The sequence below is a fragment of the Poecile atricapillus genome, chromosome 2 (genome assembly GCF_030490865.1).
Source record: "Poecile atricapillus isolate bPoeAtr1 chromosome 2, bPoeAtr1.hap1, whole genome shotgun sequence".
NCBI lineage: Eukaryota > Metazoa > Chordata > Aves > Passeriformes > Paridae > Poecile > Poecile atricapillus.
In genome coordinates, this window is record NC_081250.1 from 5,248,767 (window position 1) to 5,271,398 (window position 22,632).

Below are 22,632 nucleotides of genomic sequence, written 5' to 3' on the forward strand. Positions count from 1 at the left end.
GAGGGGGCGTGGCCAGTGGGGCGTGGCCAATGGGGGCGTGGCCAGCGCTCCCGCCCTGACGCCGTGGCCGCCATGTTGCCGCCTCATGAGGCACCGCCTCAGCCCGGCCCCAGGGCGGGCCAGGTTTGTCCCCGCCGCGGTTCCGCTGCTCTTGATTTGTACCGCTCCACTTTCTGATGCTCCTGCGGTGTGTTTGTCCGGCTTTGCTTCGTCTGGAGTGGCGGCGAAAGGCTTGTGTTGAAATAAGAAAGGGCCCAATCGAATAAACCAAGTCAGCTGTTTCAGTAATCAGACGGTCTTTTATCAGTAGTTTTGTACTTCATGAATAATAGCCAGAGATTTCTCTGTGTGGGATATTCTTGTCGATTAAGAAGTAGGGATGTTGGTTAGAGCATGGTGCTGATAACTCCAGGGTCGTGGGTTTGACCCCCATAGTGGGGCATTCTCTTAAAAGTTGTACTCTAACATCCTTCTGGGTCCTTTCCAACTCAGAATATTTTGTATCTCATTCTGTATCTTCTGGGTGAGGAGCTGTATGAAGTTATATGCAAAACTCTATTCCTGGCACACCATTTGTTAGACTGGTTACTTTGTGGTAGATCAGTAGAAGTGCTCATAGTTAATCAGTGAAGAAAGAGTACAGCGAGAGGTAAAATGTCAGGAGTTAGGGAGGAAATGATGCATTCAGGTATTCCTATTCTTCAATGTTGCCTGCAAGGCTAAGTAGATTAGGATATTTATTACTTCTGCTGATTTAAACTTTGTTTTGATACAGATCACTTTTTTTAGCAGTGCAGGACGCAGTGTCTTCATCACAGTTGCAAGTGGAGTGTGTGGTTGTGAAATGAGATCTGCCTTGGCCAAAGTCCTTCCTTATCTGCAGTGTTTCATGGAATCATGGAATGGTTTGGGTTGGAAAAGACCTTAAAACTCACCAGTGCCATTCCCTGCCATCCCAGGTTGCTCCAAGCCCCATCCAGCCTGACCTTGGACAATTCCAGTGATCCAGGTGCAGCCACAGCTTCTCTGGGCACCCTGTGCCAGGACCTCACAATCCTCACAGTGAAGAATTTATTCCTAATAACTGAACTGGAACCCAGTATTTACTGGTTAGATGAAGCAAATTTAAGACAAAGTTAATTCCTCAATGGTAATTTCTCTCCTTTAATCCAGCAGCAAGAGTTGTAGTTACAGACACATCACTTCCAGAGAACCACTACAAAGACTGGTCTCATTGTACATTGTTATGTGAATGTATTTTTGTGGCAGATTTTGGACATGATGGAGTCTAAAACTCTGGGTTGTTTTACTTGAATGCCTTGCTTATGCAGACGTAGAATAGGATATCTCAGGAGATTTTAGTCACACAAAACATTTAAATCATATTTTAGATCACCAAGTTTCACATGCCATAAAGCACAGCCTAAATGCAGTATTTTCAAACAGTTGCATCTGAGTCATGCCCATAAATTATATATAGCCTACAACGCTTTTGGTTTCAAGCTATGTAGAATCTCCCATGTCCTTTGGGTATTTTTTTCCATGATTATCTGATCTTAAAATGCATGTCCTTATATCTCGAATTTATGTTGCTATTATCCCAAGTAGAGAACATATTACAGCTTTTCCTGGAGGACTAGTGAGGCCTTTTTTTATGCAAAACATTTTCTACTTGTAGCTGTATAATTCTATCTTTTAAAAATGGTGTTGGGAGTGATGTCTTAAAATCAATTAGTTCTTTTATCCCAAAACAGCATCAACTCCACTGATGTAATTCCTGGAGATATCTGTTTAGTCCCTAGTTGCAACAGATGGTGATTCCAATACCTTCATCTGCAACATATTCTATTGCTTCACTGTTCTCAGTGCCAAAAAAGGGTTTTCTTGTGCTTCATCTGAATTTTCTGAGCTGCAGTCTCAGCCTGTTACTTCTGGGTTCACTCCTAGTGGACATGAAGATGAGTTTGTTCCATATTTCTTCTTAACTGTTTGTCATGCTGTCATGTTTCCTCCATCTTCTCTCCACTGGACAAAATCTTACTTCTCATCTCCAAATCATTCTTACAGTGTATTTCTGAAATCTTTAACATTTTAATTCTGTGACTATCAAGCCTTATGAGCGGGGATGGAGCAGCACACAGTGGAAACTGGGAAATTCCACAGCATTCTACAACTCACTGTTATTAAGGAAATACAATATTTATACTCTTACTTCCATTACTTACTCTTCATTACAACGTTTGTTTACTCAATGCTTGCCTTCTGGGCACTTCCATTCTTCTTCCTCTCCCTGTCTCAACATCCTGGCTTCATTCCTGAGGTCTGTTTGGTTCTCCATGACTTCCTTTCTGACTCAGCTGCAGTTTGCTCACTGTAGTGTTCTCAGAAATTCAAAATCTAGCCTAAGAAGATGAGATTTTCATGGAAATTGAAAAATAATCCTTAGACTCATGTAAACATCATATTCTTTCTCTTCCAAAACCTAAAGCAAGCAGCTAATGTTATAGCCCAGCTCATCTTACCACTTTCCTACTAGGAAATGACACAAACATGATGAAAGGCTGGAAGGTTTCCTGCATAACAAAGAAAATATTACTTGCCATGGTTTTTTATGTAATATTGCCTTTAGTTCAGGTTTGATAAACACACACAGAGAAACCAGGAAATTATCACTATTATGATACTCATATTTTTAGCAGCCCTCAGTAAATGTGATCTTTGTTGGACCAAACAATCTCCAGAGATTTCTTCTAAGCACAATGGTTTTGTGATACAAAGGCATCACTGTACATTTTTTTTACAGTTTAATGCAGTTTAATGACCTGACAGGTTGAACAAGCACTGCATTATATACACTAATAGCAACCACATTATACTTAAAGTTCTTTGATGCACAAAAAAAACAACAAAAAAGAAACTCCATTTTTAAATTGCATAGAAATGTAAAAAGCAAATGTTCTCTGTCTATAAACAAAGTCAATTTCAAATCAACTGCACAAAAGATGCTGACTGCTCTAAAAGACACAATACTATCTTTATTAAATGAATAATCCTTTGGTGATTATGGATAATGAAGTGATAGTTGGGGTTTATGAATGAAATTAGTATTTCATTTTGTCAAAGAATAACACAAAACTAATATCAGAATTTCACTACCTCTAAGACAAGACAAGAAATCACCTAAGTGTATGCATGAAAACGATTGTGTTGTCAGAAGAAGTCATCAGCTTCTTAATGAACTAATGTATAGTGAAATGTAGTCAGGCACTTTGCTCAGTATTTACTTACAGGGAAAACTTCACTTTGTCTCATTCCTTTCCAACCCAGAATCCAATAAATCTCCATACTTTGTACATGACAGCATCTGAAACACTTTGACAATTACCATTAGCCTGAAGCCAGCACACAACTAAACTAAACAAAACAAGCCTTCATTTTATATTTGAAACAAAAAATAAACGCGTTTCAAATTTGTATTAGGAGATACTTTAAATCATCCTTTTCCCACTGCTGTAAAAAAAATGCTTCCCAATGTGAGTAACAATCAGGCTCATGACACCTGCATGGAAATAAGTTTATGACACCTGATGTGATACATCTCAAAGCCCTGAGGGATCTGTCTGATGTAGCTGCCAACCCTCTCTCTAAGGTATTTGAAAAGTCCTGGCAGTCAGGTGAAGTCCCAGGTAACTGGGAAAAGGGAAGCATTTTGTGCCAATCTTTAAAGAAGGTAGAAAGGAGGCTGCTGGAGCTCCCACCTTGTCAGCCTTCCCTCTGTGCCTGGGGAGATCACAGGACAATTCCTCCTGTAATGTGGCACACAGAGGTCAGGGAGGGGACTCGGGACAGCCAGCACAGCTTCTCCCAGGGCAAGTCCTGCCTGACCACCCAGTGGCTTTCTGTGATGGATTGACCACATTTGTGGACAAGAGAAGGGCTCTGGATGTCATTTCTGTAAAGACCTTGACATGGTCCCCCACAACATCCTCCTCTCTGAACTGGAGAGAGATGGATTCAGTGGGTGGAGTGTTTGGTGAATAAGGAATTGTGGTTTCACCCCATCAAAAGCCTCTCAGAGCCATTCGTTTATTTGCTCCCCCACCAGTGGGATCAGGGAGAGAATCAGAAGGGTAAAAGCTGGAAAACTTGTGGGTTGAGTTAAAGACAGTCTAATAGAGAAAGCAAAAGCCATGCACACAAGCAAGGAAAACCAAAGCATTAATTCCCTGCTTCCCCCTGGGTGGGTGTTCAGCCATCTCCAAGAGACAGGGACCCCCATCATGTGGAGCAGTGACTTGGAAAGACAAATGCTGATGTTCCCACCTTCATCCTTCTTCCCTCCACTTTTTCCCAGGCATGGTCTGGAGTATCCCTTTGGTAAGTTTGGGTCACCTGTCCTGGCTGTGTCTCCTCCCAGCCTCCTGTGCAGCCCCTGCCTCCTCTGCCAGTGTGCCAGTAGGAAAAGCAGGCTCTGTGTAAGCCTTGCACAGCAATAACAAAAACACCTTCGTATTAGTTTTTTTACAAGTTGCATTCTTCACATGTTGAAGTTTAGACTTTAATCATACAGGGAGGTACAGTTGGAAATAGGTGTGAAACCAAATATCTCAACCTTTGCTGGGGCTCTTGGTGTTTCTCATTTCATGGTTGTGTTTGGAGGCCCATGCAATAAAAGGTGAGACTTCATAAACTGTGTTAACAAGACTGCATCAGAAATGCTGGAAGTCTTTCAGAGATTGTAACAGCAGTATTTTGCTCCTAGCATCTCACTCTGGAGAAATGTAAAATGCTTCAAAAATACTGTTTTTCAGAACACTAAGAAGAAACAGATGGAATAACTTGAACTTCAGACACTGAGATCATTTTCAGACTTCAGTGTACATTAGGTCATTAGGCAGAAAGCTACTTTGTGTAACAGTGCATTTAATGTGTACTTACCATAAAAGCTATTTCCTGCTGTTCTGTAAAGTCAATTAGCTATTTACCAAATACCAAATTTCATGTCTGTCGATTTCTTATTTCATTGTGCAGCATGAAAAAAGGGAAATGGCAATCATGCAAATTACTGTCTTGATAAATACAGCATATCTCTTACACTCTTGGATTCTTTCCTAAGAGAGATGGAGTTGCATATTTTGTTTATCTCACAGATAATTTGGAGATTTTAAAAATTACTTTCTCTATGTATTGTTTTGGTTTTAGTATTTATGTAATTGTCCAGGAGCGAGATGTGTGGGAGTGATGTTTTCTTTAACACAAACTGCGGCTTCTTCTACCTCCCTCTCTTGCTCTCAGAGTCATTCTTAAAGGTGCAGAACTTAATATATAACATAAACCAGACGATTGGGGATACCAGTATCATAAAGTCACCCCAGGACAGTAATATTGCGTGATTCTGTGTTCCAAGTGTAACAAAGCAGATGTATTTCTGCATTTCCTCACCTTTTTTTTTTTTTTTTCCTGATGTCCCCTATTATTTTTGTTCTTGTTCCAGAGTTATGATATTTTATAAGACATTCCTGGAATCTTGTCTGCATCATGAAATTAGTCATCCTCGAAATTAAGGGGAATCCTGAGGCTTCTGGCCAGCAGCTGAATTAGTTCAGCCCACCAAGGATGCATTTGAGTTTGCATTGTAATAAATGTGTGTGCATTACTTAGAGATGACTCTTAATGTGATATTCCAGAGGTTATACTGCTTCCCAAATTGTGGGCACTGCACTCCCTGTATGCCAGTTTACAGACAGGAAGGAGAATTGCAAATTTTCTGAAGTTGCAGTTGAAATAAACAGAAAACTCTCCAAATAATTTTCATTGCAAGTGTCTCCAATGCAAATCCTTGAATTACCAAGGAGTTTGAAATTTTATTGCTGAGCAGTGAAGTACCTTTTTAACATGAATTTGTAAGAAATATCATTTATGAGCTGTTAGCATCAGAGTTAGCAGCTGTTACACTGCTCAAGATCTGTCTTATAATGAATTATTGCCCTGCAAAATTCTGCTGTGAATTCCTTGTGTACATAAAGCAAGGCAGGGATGCAAAATCAAAGGTCTGCTGATACTATCAGACAATAATGCTTTTGAGTAGTTGAGAAGGCCACAAGTGCTCACAAGTAGTTTCAGTAGAAAATCGTCCATCCTGTTAAATACTGGTGCCATTTTATTGGTCTACATTTGACTAGTTTTAACTTCAACTTGAAGAGCCATCCAGTATCAAAGGTCTCATTCACCTGAAAGTCTTTATGATTTTCTGTTGAGAAATTCTGTCTGTCATGCAATTACTTGTTCAGGTTTGCAACATTTAAACAGTTCCTCCTCATTAATGGAACTTTCTGATTTTTACCTCTAAAGTTACTTGGAAAACTTTTTTCCTTGCATATTGTAAGAAGGCAAAAATAACAACCTGTTTTTGTTAATAAAAGTTTTTTGCTGTGATTATGATTTGTGTTTATTTTCATTATGCCCAGAAGAGACAACCTCTATTCCTATGGTGCAGCTGTGTTTAACAAAACTCAAAATCTCCCTGTGCTCCCTCTGACATGATTTCCATTCCCTGCTCTCCAGAGTCTGAGATTTTGCTTTCAGGAGAGTATTTTTGTGTCTGTGTTCATACTTTGCTGTTATGTGCACAGCTGGATTTTCTGTGCTTTGTGGGGTTTTCTGAGTGAAAAGTGATTTGCATTTGCTGATTCTAATGGAGGATCATTGGCATCTCTGCATTTGTCTCAGACTCACTTGTGGTTGGTGCTGTCTAATGGACAGTGAACCATAACCATAACCTCTGTAATTAACAGTCATGATTTGTCTCTTTGAGAATCTTGACCTAAATTAAAACACTCAAAAAGACACTTTATATCAAATTCAATGACATTCTTTGTCAGTGGATGACATGATCTAGTTATGGATTGTATGATTTTGTTTTGCAGGAGCCATTTCTTGAAAACATGAAATATCTTTCTCAGACTCAAATAATTTTCCTTCCAACTGTTGTGACCAAAGTTACTGGATGTTTTTAGCCTACAAGTAAAGTGGTGTTGATTTTTATATTAAATTTTTGATAAATGTATTTATTTTTTCTCTGTAAAACACTTATTTCCTCAAAATTTCTGTGCTTGTATGAATCATACAAAGAGAACTTTGGAGAGGTCAGTACACAAATTTCAGGATTAGATTTACAGATGCATCAGCTGATGGCAATGACCTGGTTTTTTTGAAGTTCTTGTTCCATTTCCTCTTGTATCCATCTGGGATCTTGTGTCCAGCTTGTAATTTTAGCCAGTTTGAGACCCAGTCTTAATAATACAGATCTTGGAGGGTAATGTAGTGAGAAAGAGATTTTTGATGATCTCAGTCATTTCAGGTGTCCTACAGTAGGGGTTCCTGGTCAGTGAGTTATTGAGGGGAAGTCTCAGACAGGAAAAGGAGGTAAATCATACTGAATTTGTTAGGATCTTAAATAACTGTCCCATTCCTGTAAATGAGAAAAATAGGAAGAGAGACCTTGCCTGAACCCTTCTCCCTCTGAAACAGGCATGGGTGGTGTGTTGGGTGTCCCACTGAACAGGAGACACATTTCTGGGATTGTACCACGGAACATTTCTCAGTAGTTGGAAGCTAGTGGAGGAGGTGGCTGGATGGAATCTGAGGATAAGAGGGTCACACAGTGTACATGAATTGTTAGATGCCTCAATATCTTTCATGACTGCATTTCTGATCCATAATTTAAAGTGGCAACTGATGTTTAAAGTTATGGCACAGTTACAAGAGACATTTAATTATGCAAAAATCTGTTTTTTTCAGCTCTTGACATCTGTACACTCTTAGTCATTAAACTAATGGTGGTGTGCTAATGCTACCAACAAGAAATATTTGTCTTGTGTTCTGGCAATAAAAAGGAAAAAGAAAAGTACTGCACTTTGCAGTTAATGGAGGAAACAGATCCACGTCAAGAGCATGGTGAATAAATTAACAGTAATTTCTGTAATGAATTTAATTTTAGTAATTTATATAATGAACATTATCTTTTTGTTGTTAAACATCAGCTTTTTTATTTCCCTCCTCCTATTTCCACGGGAATAATGAATGAAAAAGGGAAGAAGACGGTGTTGTTACTCTCAGGCTGGTTTTCTGCCCTCTCTCAACTGTAAGAAACTGCCTTCCTAATGGCAGAAAGGAAATTTTCCACTGTAGCACAAGTAATTGTCTAAGTGTTTTGTGGTTAGCTGCAAGTCCTGAACTGCTGAAGATAATAAAAACTTATTCTCTGAGCTCTCGCTTTTTGGATTTTAAACATTACAGTGTACAGTAGGAGTGCAATTCTTTTTGCTGTGTTGAGGTCTGTGTTTATCTCCTGTGCCCCATTTTTCACAGGGACAGATGGATGGAGAAGATACAGCAGAATAAATACGTGCAGGTAGGGATCTTTATTGCATTTAGTGGTATTATCTAGTGCAGCATTGTAAATGTAGCAGTTGTAGTGCCTTTATAGATTGATGCTTGAGTGATCTTTAAAATTCTGCTCTCTTAATTGAACTTGTCTTGAGAACATAATCTTGCTTTCTAGAAAAATAATTTACACTGGAACTTAAAATGTCCTGTTGCTGCTTGCACCACCAGAACACTTAGAGTTTTATTTCTTTTAAAACCATCTGCAGTTGTATCTATGCAGAAATAGGTTTAATCACTATTTCTTTGAGTGCTTTAGTGCTGTCTGGTTTTTAAGGACAGTGTAGTTCCTTCAGAATTCTTCCAGCAAAACCCAGAGTAACTTTCTTATCATCAGGAAGGATGATAAGGAAGATTTATATTCTACTTAATAAAGAAAAGAAATTTCAAACAGTAATGGGTTCTGTTGATGTAATTAAGAGAAATAACTGTACCTAGCATTAGGGCTCCCCATGAATGTGGGTGTGTGTTAGTGTCCAATACCTGTTGCTAGCAGGCTTTATAAATCTCTTTTTTAAAAAAAAAATAAATATAAGTAATTTCAGATATGAGGATAAATGCTGTGATTTTCATTTTGCTCAAACAAGGTTTGTATGTTTAATGGAGGTTATGGCATGTGCTATTGAATTTATTTTGGGCTCTGGTCTGGTGTATAACAGATAGAATATTTAAATTTCCGATTTTGTCTCTAAAAGATATAATGAACATACGTCAGATCCTGGGAATAATAAAAAGCGGAAATTAACAAATGAAAAAACAGTAATATATACTCTAATTTCTAACTAAAAGCCTTTAATGAAAGGAAAATTTTGTGCCAATATTTAATGCATGTCAGCATGGTTAAAAGCTTGGAATGAAATATGAAATATGAAACCTTTTTCTTTCTTACTATTGTACACCTTTATTTGCAATTGAACAAAAATCCATCTTTGCTTTTAATAAATGTAGCTATAATTTCAGCAGAAAAAAAATAATTGATTAATATTTAGGGAATTATTCTTCAAAAGTATCACCCAAGTACTTTTCCCTTTCTTACAGTGCTGTTGGTGAGAGCACAAAATTTCATTTACTGTTTTCAGAAAAGCAACCAAGCTCCTCCCTCCATCCCTCCCACAGGCATCCCGCTACAAAGAAAACTTTCTGCATGGGAGCTGGCTCAGGAGAAATGATGTTGTTGGGAATGGAAAGGTGAAGGTGAGAAAACCAAGACTTTCTGTCTCCTTGGAGATATCAGCCAGCCAACATTACCTTCAGAAATCAGTGTGAAGCCTTTTTCATTTTGAAGGGGATATTGTAAGTATTTTGATTTTTGCTAAATATTTGTATACTATGAGAAAACTCAGTTGCTGATTATCTTAATTTGATCAAAATTTTGGGGATATATGTAAAAAAGTGTGTGTGTGTGTTTATATAAATAAAATATGTGCAGACATGTTTCCAAGTATTAGATGTGGTTTTATTTTAGGTACAGGGAGCATCTATGTAAGAAAATCTGTCATTAATGTAAGAACACTACATTGCTGTAAACATGTAGCTCTTGCTATAATTTACATGTGTCAGAGAAACATTTTACTTAGTATTGATATATTTATCATATTAATTACTATTATTTATTTTCATATTAATTATTATCATATTAATTGCTGTCTGCTCTGTTTTGTTGTATCACCTCATGCAGAGTATTCCTCAAATTTGCTTTAGTACTATCTAATCTAAGTTACACTGAACTTGACATACTAAAATTTCTTTACCTACACAAGTCTGGAATGTTTTTCTCACAAAAATACTGGTGAGTGATTTTTTTTCAGGATGTTTAAGTAATGCACAGTCTAGCCCATTACACAGACTTCTGATTTTTGGAACTAATGAGTGAGTATATTATATTAATTATATATTATAATATTATATCATATATCATATAATATATCATATACTATAATTCCATCATTTAATATTGATATTGTGAATAAATGTCTATTACCTGTGTTAAAAATCAAACCAAACAACACCAAAAAAACCAACAGATGGTAGATATTTATCCAACCCATCCAAACACAAACTTTTCCTTAAGATGGGGTGACGACTGAGAAGTGGAGAGTGGGGGACAAAGTGCTGGGTGGAAGAAATGGCCTTGTATTTTAGAAACAGCAGTAGTCCTCTAAAGTCCAAGCTGGATTTTACTAAGGACTAAAATCTGTTGCATTATTCACCATCACTGACAGATGAAAATGGTGATCAGAAATAGAATTTTTTTCTGCTTATTGAAACTGAGTAGGTGATAGCAGGAGCTTTTGATAAAATACAGAACAGAAAACAGGGAGTTTCTGTTCTGTTTCATAAGGTGTTGCTTTGAGCTGCTTTTTAACTTTTTTTCTTATTTCATGTGAAGAGGTGAACACATCTTTATTCCCGTGGGAAAGACTATGCTAAATGCACACTAAAATCAAACTAGCAGTTACTTTACCCTTTAATTTTTGTAGATCCAGGTGCTCATAGGAAATATTCAATGGTGGTCCTTGACAAGGGAGTTGATAGAAGTAATTTGGCACTCAGAATTGGTTATAATCCATGCTAAAATTAGATTTAAACACAGATAAGGACATTTTTTATATTTATGTTCCTACTAATTTTCCTATTTTAAGAAACATCTCATAAATGCCCCTTACTGACTTTGATAGAATTTTACTGAGCAGTTTTATCAGTTTCAATCCTACTTTTGTGGACTGTTGGATATCTTCTGGTCAATAGTTTAATGGCTATTACCTCGCTGCATTTAAAAAAAACTCTGTGCTTTTAGGGAGCTGAAAAGATTTCTGAAATTCATGCAAGTGGAGCCAAATCAAGGAGTTGTATATAAGGCTTGAATTTGTATTTTGCTTTTCAATCTAAAATTCTAAATTTTTTAGTTATCATCTCTAGCAATTAGTCATTACCCCAACAAGAATTTTGTAATTCATGTCTCTGAAACATTGTATTAATAGGCTAATTTTTGGCACTGATTTGCTATTCTAGAAAATTGTCTGAAAACCCTTAAGAAATTTTAGAGAAATTTTAGTAGAAAATTGTACTTTTGTAGTGCCCAGTGTCTGTTTCACTTAATGACTCTTTGTTCATCCCTTTCTAGTACCTTGCAGGTCATTTGTTCTGTAAATTTCATCAGTATATCTGGAATTCCTTGGATTTTGACATAAAAAGATTTTGTGTCACTTTCGCAGTACCCTTAAGCCATGAAGACTAACCTCAAACAATGCCCAACTTTGTTCACTGAAAGCAATTCCTCTCAAGAGGAAACAAGAAATTTCCACTTTAATTTGAAAGAAAAAGTTGAATTTGGAGGTTTGCTTATGCATCCCTGATCCTGTAGAAAGTGGTACATTAGTAACTGAAAGTACCAGTGCATTTGTATCTGTTATTCATGGACTGATCTTTACTACAGGACCAGAGATATCAAAATCTGTTGTAGGATTTTCAACTCTTAATTTAGTTTAAATGCAAATTTCTTTCATTTGCTATACTGGAAATTAACAGATTTAATTGATCTGTAGTTTTGCATCTGCCTCAGCAGCATATTGACATAATGACCTACAAATTCTTTCTGTTAATTTGTAGTCATACACCCAAGTTTCTTCTCTAGTTTCTAGAATAAATCTCGCATTTAAGCTACTACTAAAAAAGCTTTTTCTGCATCTTTGCTCCCAGAATTGGTTACTGGGGAAACTTTTGTGACCCATGCAAAAATTGAAATTATTTCTCAGAATAACACTTTACCTTAGTGTCTTGCCTTAAAAACTCAACCGGTTCAGCAGTATATGGTGAGGCAGCTGAGTTTAGCTGAGCTTCAGGAATTCCACGTAGTCAGTCTCTCTTTTTAATATCATTTCAGTCCTTTGTATTGAAAGGATTTTTCAGTCACATCTTTTTAGCTTCCTTTTTCCTAACCCGAGTCACAATCTATAAATACTTGGTAGTTAATCAAGGACCAAGTCTGTTGTTCCATGTGAGCACAAGTACGTTTCTGGTACAGATCTGCTGAAGAAATCCTCTCAAAAATGTCCATCAATGTTTCTCCAATTATTACTTCTGGTCACACTTGCTGAAGGGAATGTGTTGCATCTTTTTGCTCTTCATCAATGCTTTTGTCTCATTATTTTATTTTATTTTATTTTATTTTATTTTATTTTATTTTATTTTATTTTATTTTATTTTATTTTATTTTATTTTATTTTATTTTATTCAGCTCTGAAATCCTTAATACTAAAATGGTGTTTGTATTTGCTAAAACTGTTTTCTTTGCTTCATTTATTTCAGTTGATGTAGCTCCCTAAAAGTTGAGTTTCTCTGTTTTCCTTAAAACCTCTGAAGATAAAATTGATCTTTTTAGAATTATTAATTTTTTTTAAAAAAAATAACATCTTGGTTTTCAATTTATCTTTTGAGCTTTCAATTGGAAATGGGTGTGTGTGGTTTGGCAAAGTAACAGTTATTTGGTTATATACTTCCATTTTGTTACCATGGTAAATGCTGATCTCTGAGTTGTGGTTCCTGATCAGCCCTTAACATTCTTGGCAAGTCCCAGAGGAGGAAAAAAAAAAATCCTCCCAAGCCTCACAGACCCCATCAAAATCATTGCACAACCATTCTTGATTGCACATTCTTTTAAATACGTCTGCATCTAAAGAGGAGAGCTGTAATTGCAAGCGAGTATTGATTCTCTAACATGGTCCACATGTGAGCTCATGAGAAGTAGCAGCACAGCTGGACCTCAGCAATCAAAAATGCAGCGTGTTTTAAAGACTTGGCAGTGACCAAAAGTGTTTATTAAGTGGAAGTAATCAGTTTTGATGTGAGTCACAAAGGACAAATCATTCTGTAATGGGGCAAAATTTTCTTCATCTTCTGCGGATGAGAACTGGTGTCATGTAAATTGCTGTCATCTACAGTAGTGTGGTAAGTTTGGGCATTAATAATTGAATACTTACAGTGGTTTGCCTTGTCACCTCCGTGCTTCTCATTGCCACCCTTTCCCTTTGTCAGGGATTTAAGCCTCAAGCAGAATAATTGAAAATGCAACTGGACAAAGCTTTGAGCCGAATTCGGTGTTGGCCTTACTCTGATGAGAAAGGAGGGGATGGATCTGATGATCCTTAGAAGTGGGACATGTGGAACTAAATTCTGCTTTTGGGAAGTACAGAGAAGCAGTAACTGAGGTGCAAGGCTGCTGATACTTTAATCTACAGTGAGAAACAGTTAGATGATTGTCAGAGTTGTGATAGAGATGTGATTTTGACTCTTCCAAGCTGGAAAGGCAAAGGAAAAAGTATTTCTTCTGTAACCTGAATTGCACAGGGTAGATCCAGATTAAGTAGTTGATCTTGGTCTGTTTTTCATTACTCATTCTTCTAAATCAATGTACTTCTAGTTGGTTTTGATTTATTTTCTGGATGCCTCAAACACAGCAGGACCAGCTGGTCAGAGGAGGTGATTGTCCTGCTGGGTCCAGTGCTGGTGTGGCCTCATCTGGAGCACTGTGGGCAGGTCTGGGCCCTGCAACTTAGGAAGGATGAAAAGGTCCTTGAGTGTATCCAGAGGAGGGCACCAAAGCTGGTGAAAGGGCTGGAAAGAATGCCCTCAGAGGAGCTGCTGAGGGCTTTGGGCTTGTCTTTTTTGGGGGAAAAGGAGGCTGAGGGGTGACCTCATGGCTCTCTACAGCTTCCTGAGGAGGGGAGGTAGAGAATAAGCTCTTCTCCCTGGGATCCAGTGACAGGACATGTCACTGGATGGTCCAAAGCAACACTGCAGGGGGTTTATATTGGACACATGGAAGCATTTCTTTGCCAAAAGGTGGTAAAGCACTGGAACAGGCTTTCTAGATGGATGGTTGATGCCCCTGGCTTGTCAGTGTTTAAAAGGGACTTGGGCACTGTCCAGGGCCTTACAATGGTCAGTCCTTAACTGGTCAGACATCTGGGCTGGATGGTCATTATAGATTCTTTTCAATTGAAATACTCTATTCATATTCTACTCTATTCTATTCTATTTTATTCTATTTTGACTTGGAGTTTCAGAGAAGTAAAACATCATTTATCTAATATTATGTTATTTCTGATATTTTCTAATTGTCAAGAGCTTTCTTTCTTAAGTTACCTCTAGTACTGGAAACAAACACTCAGAGGAGAAAAATGGATCCCTCGTTTTGGGCATCAGAAACTAACAGATTTCGACGATTCACCCCTGAGTCCTTGGCAGCAATCGAGGAAAGAATTGCCAACAAAAAAAAGGAGCAAGTCAAAGTTAAAGGAAAGAATAAGGAGCAAGGAGTCGAAGAAAAACGTAGTCCTCAACTTGATCTGAAAACCTGCAAAAAGTTGCCATCTCTGTATGGGGACATTCCTGCAGAGCTGGTTGGGGAACCCCTGGAGGATTTTGATCCATACTACAGTGATCACAAGGTTAAAACTACCCAAAGCATTTTTTTAATTATTATTTTTGCCTGCTGAAATCTTGAGAGACAGTAAAAGCTCTATTCAGGAGTGGCTGGGGGTTGATTGTTCTAAAGACAGACCTTTGAACATTACTGACAACTTCTAGGGGGAGTTCTAAGGTACATTATGGAATGAAGAGGTATTTTAAGTTCCAGTCAAGAATCAAAATTAATTATGAAAACATGGCATGTGATTGGTACACTTTAATAGTAAATGTGTTCTGGGATTAACGATGCTTTGTTTTCCAGAGCAATTTCTCTGATACCTGTGGGGCTGAGCTCCCTGTTGTATAAACAGTGCCTGTCCAACAGTCAGACACGCTGGAATTGCAGATGCTTTCACTGAGTTACACTGTACAAATGAAGGGAAACACATTTGAGATATTTCCATTACTTTGTGTAGCAAACCCATGTATTTGCATTGTCTTAAATTAATTTTCTGAAACTTTATGTCTCACTGGCTTTGTTTCTTGTTCCATATTTATATTGCACATACTCCATGCTATTCCAAAGTGGTTTGTGAGACTGACTATAGCAGAGTATGAAGCAGATAGTCTAGGAATCCCTTCTAAATTAAATGCTTAAATTAAATTACTACTGTCAAGGAAGATTTGATCTGAAGAGCAGAAGGTTCCAACCAGTCCTAGTTGCTGTTTTAATGTATGCCAGCAAGCTAGTGGAGTGTAAAAATTTTATCAGAGAACATACTTTAGACTTTGGTCTTCCAGATAGATTTATCTCAAAGTAATAAAGTGATACTATTGATGAAGAGGAACTAAGGTTGATTGAGTTGAGAAACTGTGTTTTTCATTCCAGAGATTTAATTTTTACTATATGGCAAAAGTACTGATCTACATGGATCTTAAGGTAGCTTAGAGGGAATTTGCAGTGTTATGTGACAATACAGAGATATATTAAATTTTTTGCTTTGACCATCTAGGATTTTGGCAGTACTACACTGTGTACCTTGTAAATAATCTCTTGTAGCCTATAAATCTGTCCAAGAGTAAGGTATTAAGACCATTGTTACAGTCCCAGAGTAGTAATGTAATTACTTATGATTGCTTGCTCTTCATATTCATTCCCATTATGACTTCTTCCTCTCAGGCAATAATGAACTTCTGCAGAGCTGCTGTCTTTCTTCTAAAATGTGTATAATCAGGTCACAGCTCCAAGCAGGAATAAAGGAAAGTTTTATTCCTACCTGCAGTGAGATATAGCTCTAGATGCAGACTTGAAAAACTGTACATATAATTTTTGCAGAAATTTTTAATTCATTTAAATGTTTCATATATATAATCCTTTTTTTTTTTATAGACTTTTATGGTGATAAGTAAAAGGAGGACTATTTTCCGGTTTACTGCCACACCTGCCTTGTTTATATTTGGTCCTTTTAATCCAGTCAGAAAAACAGCAATTAAAATTCTGATCCATTCATATCCTTTCATTGGTTTCCCTGATTTGAATCTTAAAATATTCTGTGCCATTTCATGTCATTCTGTTCCTCTGTTTCTGCTTTTTCTACTTTTATTGGGAATTATTAGTTAGTGGAAATAGGTCTTTATAGGTGAAAATATCTGAACATGTCAAACACGTTATTTCCCACTAGTGTCCTAACTTCCAAAACTGTCTCCACATGTAAATAATTAATTTTTATATTTAAAACATGTATTTTACCCAGCTGAAAAGGTTTGATCTTGGTGGGGGATTCTTGGGATGGTCCTGTGTAAGGATGGGAATTGGATTTCAGTGATCCTTGTGGGTCCCTTCCAACTCAGGATAATTGGTGATTCTGTTATAAGTTTCTTTGGAAAACACATGAAAAGTTCTGGGCATATTCAAATGAAAAATAATTATTTGAATGCTTGTGTGATTTTTGTGTGTGGAAATCAGCAACTTGCATGAACTTCATTTTTTATAATGTAGCATTTTTTTCCTTAACTTACTATTCACATTTTTCCTTTGCATTATTACATGTACTGTGTTACTCAATTGTTTGGCTATGACTATCCCTCAGCTTCTTTCAGAAGTCTCCTGGCCTGAGTAAGTACCTCAATGGCCATGTGCTCACTATTTTGCCAAGGATGCTAACATGCAGGACTGAAAAATTGAAATAATGCGGTGGTCTGATTCTGGGGTTTGAAAGTTCTCAGATAGACCTCTGAGTTAGGCTGAGGATTGTTATTATAACACACAATCTTTTGTGGAGCTTCAGTGCCTTTTCTTAGAGGCTCTCACCATATGCCCTTTTTTTCCTGTGTTGCTTAATTTTGCCATCTGGTGTAACAGAGGTGGTTGGCCCATTTTTCTTTTTGAGGATTAAATTTCTGAGAGATTGTGTAGCAGTATTTTAACTTAATGTCTCCCATTTTACAGCAATAACCTGAATGTCTGTTCATTCTTTTGCATCATGCAAAAGCTACAAAGGAATAAATATTCATTCTGTTCTTTCCTCTGTTTCCTGGTGACTCTCCTAAGTCAGTTGTTCCCACTTGAAAGCCATTTATTGGTCATGTTTTGCTTCCTTTTGTACTTGTGCACTGTATCCAGTGTAACTTGAATTAATGTTCCAGAATTAAGTATGGAAAATGTGCCTGGAGCCTCAGAAGTTCTGTAATTTTAATTCCTTTCATTTTGGGGTAAACATGGTGATAACTTAATTTTCTGTAGGATTTCTTTCACTTATAGTGTATTTGTCAGAATAAATATATAAAGTGTGCAAACTTTACCGGCTGAAATAAATCTTTGTTGTTATTGTTCTGCCAAAATGGTGAGGCTTTGAAATTTTCCAGCCTGTTTTAGAACATAAACACAGTCTTAAAAATGTTTCCTAAGGAAATGTGAGCTATTCTTCATCCAGCAATAGTATCATATGCTTATGTGAAGGTTTGTGTTTGTAGATTTACATGGAAAATTTACTAAGATTCAAGAAGATATCTTGTCCCCATGATGCTTCTTAAAGCAATATAACCTATTTTGCTTCACATTTTCTACCTTTATCTCTAAGCAAGGACTAAATCAGAGACAAGATAGAAACGTGCTTGAATGTGTATCAGTTTCTTTAATATTTTTATTTCTGTAACTTTAATATACACTTTCCTCCTCAGACATGTTTTCACTGCCATATATACTACTGAAATATTGATTAAAATAGTAGCAAGAGGATTTGTTTGTAATGAATTTACTTTTCTTCGAGATCCATGGAACTGCTTGGATTTTTCTATTATTATTGTAATGTAAGTAAAATTCAGTTTTCTTTTACACTCAGGGGACAAAAACACAGAGAAAATACTGTTTGGTGTTGCTGAAATTCTTTACAGTTGTTGGCATCCTCCCTTCTAAACTGTGCTTGAATCACAATTTGCATGTCTGCAAAGAGAAAAACAGACTTTAAAGTATGACCTAAACAAAAAGCTCATCTTAGAACTGTATGATTATTCTCAATTCAGTCTATATTTGAATTTTGTCAGGAGGTAATTGCATAAACAGCCCAAACCAAGTTGGCCTCTTGATGTTGCCTCAGATGAAACTCATTTGAGAAGGGTCCAAAATGGGTCACAAAGTGTTGAATGACCTGGTGGTAAATAACAGATGAAATCCCAGTGTCAAGTGATGCTCAAGGAAGAGCACACCTTGCTTTACATACAAATTCATGGGCTCTGAAATAGCCTTCACTTGTTGGGAAGATGATGCTGGAGTTTAAACAGACAGATTTGTAAAAGCACCACTCCAGCATGCAGTCATGGTCAGAGAAGGAGGTAGAAAATGAAGACATCGTGGGTAAGAAGGAAAGAAGCAGAACACACATTATTTCTCTTTGTAGCCTGTATTTTAATTTAGGACTTTGTGCAGTTTTGTTCCTCACATGCCAACAGATGTCAGAATTAAAAAAGACACAGTGAATATGTATATCTGTAATTCCACATACCAAAAGACTAAATAGACTAAAACTCACATGAAAAAAAATTGCAGAGCAGGAACTCAGTTGGAGTGCACAGCACGGAGACAAGAAGAGAATAAATAATATTCTTTTCCTACAAGCAAAGCTAAAGGCACCAAATGAAGTTGTCATGTGGCAGAATAAAAAAGAAGGGAGTAGTTTGTAACACTACATGTAGGTTTTTTCTCATTTGTAAATAATAGGCTATATGTACACAGGTGTCATCACACACATCTATATGTATATGAACAATTATTCTTATGGGTAATAATGGACTGCTAAGGAGCTTGAATATTGTTGATCATCAGCATCTATCACTAGATAGTTACTGATTGTTACAACTATCACAAGACAGTCCAACAGCTGCATGAAAAATTTAATTTATGGTCCTTTTTCCCTACCTGCACCCCTAATTAGTTACTGATCAACCTTAAAATACAGTACCTCTGCATGTTTTTTTACATGTCTTATAGTAGAAAGAAATAGAAAACTATTTAGAAATTAGCTCAACTGCTAACTCAAGTGTAATTATTGCTTAAGGTATTGATAATTATTCAATCTTACAGACTAGGCAAAGCCAATGTACTCTGATCTGCTGCTGACAAAGTCGTGCTTTGAGGGGGAGGTTGCCTTTCCAACCATAGTTGTCTCGGATTTTGTTATTGAGACTTTGTTTTTTAATGAATTCTATTACCAGTTATGACCTTGTCATGAGATGAGTCACAATTTGTGTCCTTTCTGACATGAAAAAAGAAAATTTGGGGTAACCTCTTACAGTTCTGTATAGAATATGTAATGCTTTAAAACACTGCTTTGATGACACTTTCTAATTGTTGAAATATTAAAATTGAAACAAGTTGCAATACTTAAGTTCTCATTGACTGTTAAAGGTTAGAAAGACCCATGTGGTACAGAATAAACACATTATAAATCTACTCTTGCTCAACTTCCTTCTCCTGAAGTGTGTATTTTGTATTGAGGTAGCTGCAACATGTACTTTCATGAGTGGAGCCTCAGTGTAAGACTGGTTATGACATTGCCAGTTTTATATTTTTTTATATATTATTTTTATATATTATTTTATTTTTTATATTTATTTATTTGACATTTTGATGGATAAACTCTTCCAAAGTTAAAGCATCCAAATCTACACTAAGTAGGAGCTTACTGTATTTCTTTTCAGAGGCACTGCTCCACAGCCCCATTACTTTATATCCATGCCTAGAAATGGACTTAGATTCCTAATTTTTGGCATGTATCTTAGGATATATTTGACCTGTTTATTTTCTGAAGTCTATTCATCACTGCCTGCTCCATCAGCAAATGCTTTGAAAAGCTCCATCTTTGTCATTCAGTTGAGTGTGGGTTTATTTTACAGGTACATTACTACATTTCTCAATGTTGGCAATGTTTCAGTTCTTCGAACTTTCAGAGTGCTGAGGACTTTGAAAGCAATTTCAGTAATACCAGGTAAGGAACAACACATCTTACTGGTTTTGTCCCTGCTTCACCAGAATATAAATTCTAATTCCACTCCTGTTCTTGTCTTCCACTTCTCTGGTCACTTTTTATGACCCCAAGGAATCCCAAGGTGTGATTGTTTTGCACTCTCAGCAGTACCCTAACACAATTTTTTAAATCATCTTTCCTTCAAATGGTTTTGATAAAGGCAAATTTATATTCTGCATTTTTTTTATCCCATCACTGATGCACATTTTTATTTAGCCCAGTGCCTTTGTCTCTTTAATTTGTCTTCCTGGAGCAGCCCACAATATATAATATGTTCTCTTAATATATCTGAACCACCATATTTCTGATTTCATGTTCTACCTCACTAGCTTAACCTTCTCTGGTTTATTTCCCAGAATGCTGATTTCACTATTTGAGAGGCTTTCATTTATTTCCTTACTGGATTGTGTGTAATACTTTTGACAGTATGTTGCATATGCATATAATCCAGATATTCAATATTTTTGTAAGTCGTGTCCTTCATTAAGGTACCAAAGAATGATTTCAGAGTCCAACTGCAAAAATTTACTTGAAAATCTATAAATTACTTTATATCTCCTGGTCATAATATATATTAACTTTATAATTTCCATGTAATTTCAAATATTTTTAATTTTGCTATGAAATTATAGCAGGAAGAAACATTGATGTTGTTTAATTTTAGTGTCAAAGCCACACATCAATACTTTTCCTTTGTCTTTAACAAACGTGCAGCTGTCGTGCCTTGTCATAGAGGAACATCTTTGCATTCCTTTTCTCACTTTCCACGTTATTGGATCTTATTTTCCTAGGTCTGAAAGTCATTGTCAATTCCCTTGTTGAGTCTGTTAAGAAGCTCGTGGATGTGCTGATCCTGACTGTATTTTGCTTGAGTGTATTTGCACTGATAGGACTCCAGCTTTTTATGGGCAATTTAAAATCCAAATGTGTCCTCAATGGAACTTGGTTCAATGACTCATTATGTAAGGATCCCAAGATATATGTACCGAATCATCAAGGTAAATATTTTCTTTGCTCCCTTTACATAATCTGTGGATCTTCCTATGTATGCATTGATTTTTCACAGAGATGTTGAAATATCATTGTATGTACTTCTGCAAAACAAGGTTTGTTCTTCCATTTGCATAAGTAATAGTATGAAGTCTCTGGGATGACTGAATATAAGATTAATGAATCTTGGATTTGGAGAAAGATCAGCATTCTGTGGGATAGAAGGGACTGAGTTTTCTGTGAGCATTTTCTTCTTTATCTGTGCATTGCACAGAGATCTTAGTTTAGGGGTACTGCACAAAGAATGATCTTTTCCATTACTTGCTCTGTATTTCATGGATTTTGTCTACTTCTCATGGAGATTCTTATTTTTACAAAAGATCAAGTAAAATCTTGCATTGTTAGTTGTGCAGCAAATTGTTGCTATTTATTTTCTATTTAATTTATTTTAATTAAATAAAAGAAATTAAATAAATATTTATTATATTTAATTAAATATTTAATATATTTAATTTATTTTATTGTTAATATTTATTTTATATTGTCAGAGAGACAGATACACTGAGAATCTGTCCTGTATGTCCCTTTTTGGGAAAGGATCTTTCACAGAGGTTTGATCCATCAGAGTGTTTAAAAAGTGCAGTAATGTTTGGTTTACTGTCAGAAAGCTGTAGAAATGGAAAACTTCTGATTTCATGATTCCTTGATTTTTATTTTTTTTTTTTCATTAGACATCTGCTCCAGATTAAAAGACTCTTCTGAAATATTGCTCTGTGGGTACACTGCAGAACCCAAGTAAGTGAACAAAGCAGTTTCAGTACTTTCCTAATTTTTCCTTCAGATGCACTTTATTTTTGGTCTAAAGGAAAGGTGATAATTTTTCAGGAGAAGGAAATGGATCAGTGGGTGTGTTATTAAATTAAAAGTCAGATATTTCACACCAGAAAAAGAACGAAGTACAAGGATGCAGCCAGTTTTATCTGTACTTTGTTTCTAACCACTGTGAGTATAATGGTAAGGTAGAATGATATAAATGAGGAGGAGAATAGATCACTGAAGACTTTTTAGGTGTTGATAAACTCTCCTCATCTTGGTGAATTATTTAAAAGTAAAGGTATTTCCATTTTCCCCTCTCTGTCTATTTATTTGGACATACCCTACATCAGTGAGAGTTTTTGTCCAGTCCCAAACTAGGTTTCTGTCTAGTTTTCTTTACTAGACAAAGGATTTTCTGGGATGGTCAGATATGAATCAGCCCTTCTGGCAG

General features: G+C 36.5%; 1 protein-coding gene and 1 long non-coding RNA gene across 2 annotated transcripts in view; both read left to right on the forward strand.

Moving 5' to 3' along the window:
* Positions 1-42: 42 nt before the first annotated feature.
* On the forward strand, positions 43-5,643 carry LOC131576643 (uncharacterized). Its single transcript, XR_009277023.1, has 3 exons — positions 43-123; positions 4,253-4,377; positions 5,495-5,643. It is a non-coding gene; the product is annotated as an uncharacterized LOC131576643 (long non-coding RNA).
* Positions 5,644-14,624: 8,981 nt separating this feature from the next.
* LOC131576378 (sodium channel protein type 5 subunit alpha-like) overlaps positions 14,625-22,632 on the forward strand; it is a 31,559-nt gene continuing 23,551 nt past the window's right edge. The window contains exons 1-7 of the mRNA XM_058833021.1: positions 14,625-14,894; positions 16,244-16,362; positions 16,880-16,969; positions 18,034-18,162; positions 20,245-20,336; positions 21,167-21,388; positions 22,097-22,160. Coding sequence (XP_058689004.1) covers positions 14,625-14,894; positions 16,244-16,362; positions 16,880-16,969; positions 18,034-18,162; positions 20,245-20,336; positions 21,167-21,388; positions 22,097-22,160 — 986 coding nt within the window. The remainder of the gene's footprint in view (positions 14,895-16,243; positions 16,363-16,879; positions 16,970-18,033; positions 18,163-20,244; positions 20,337-21,166; positions 21,389-22,096; positions 22,161-22,632) is intronic.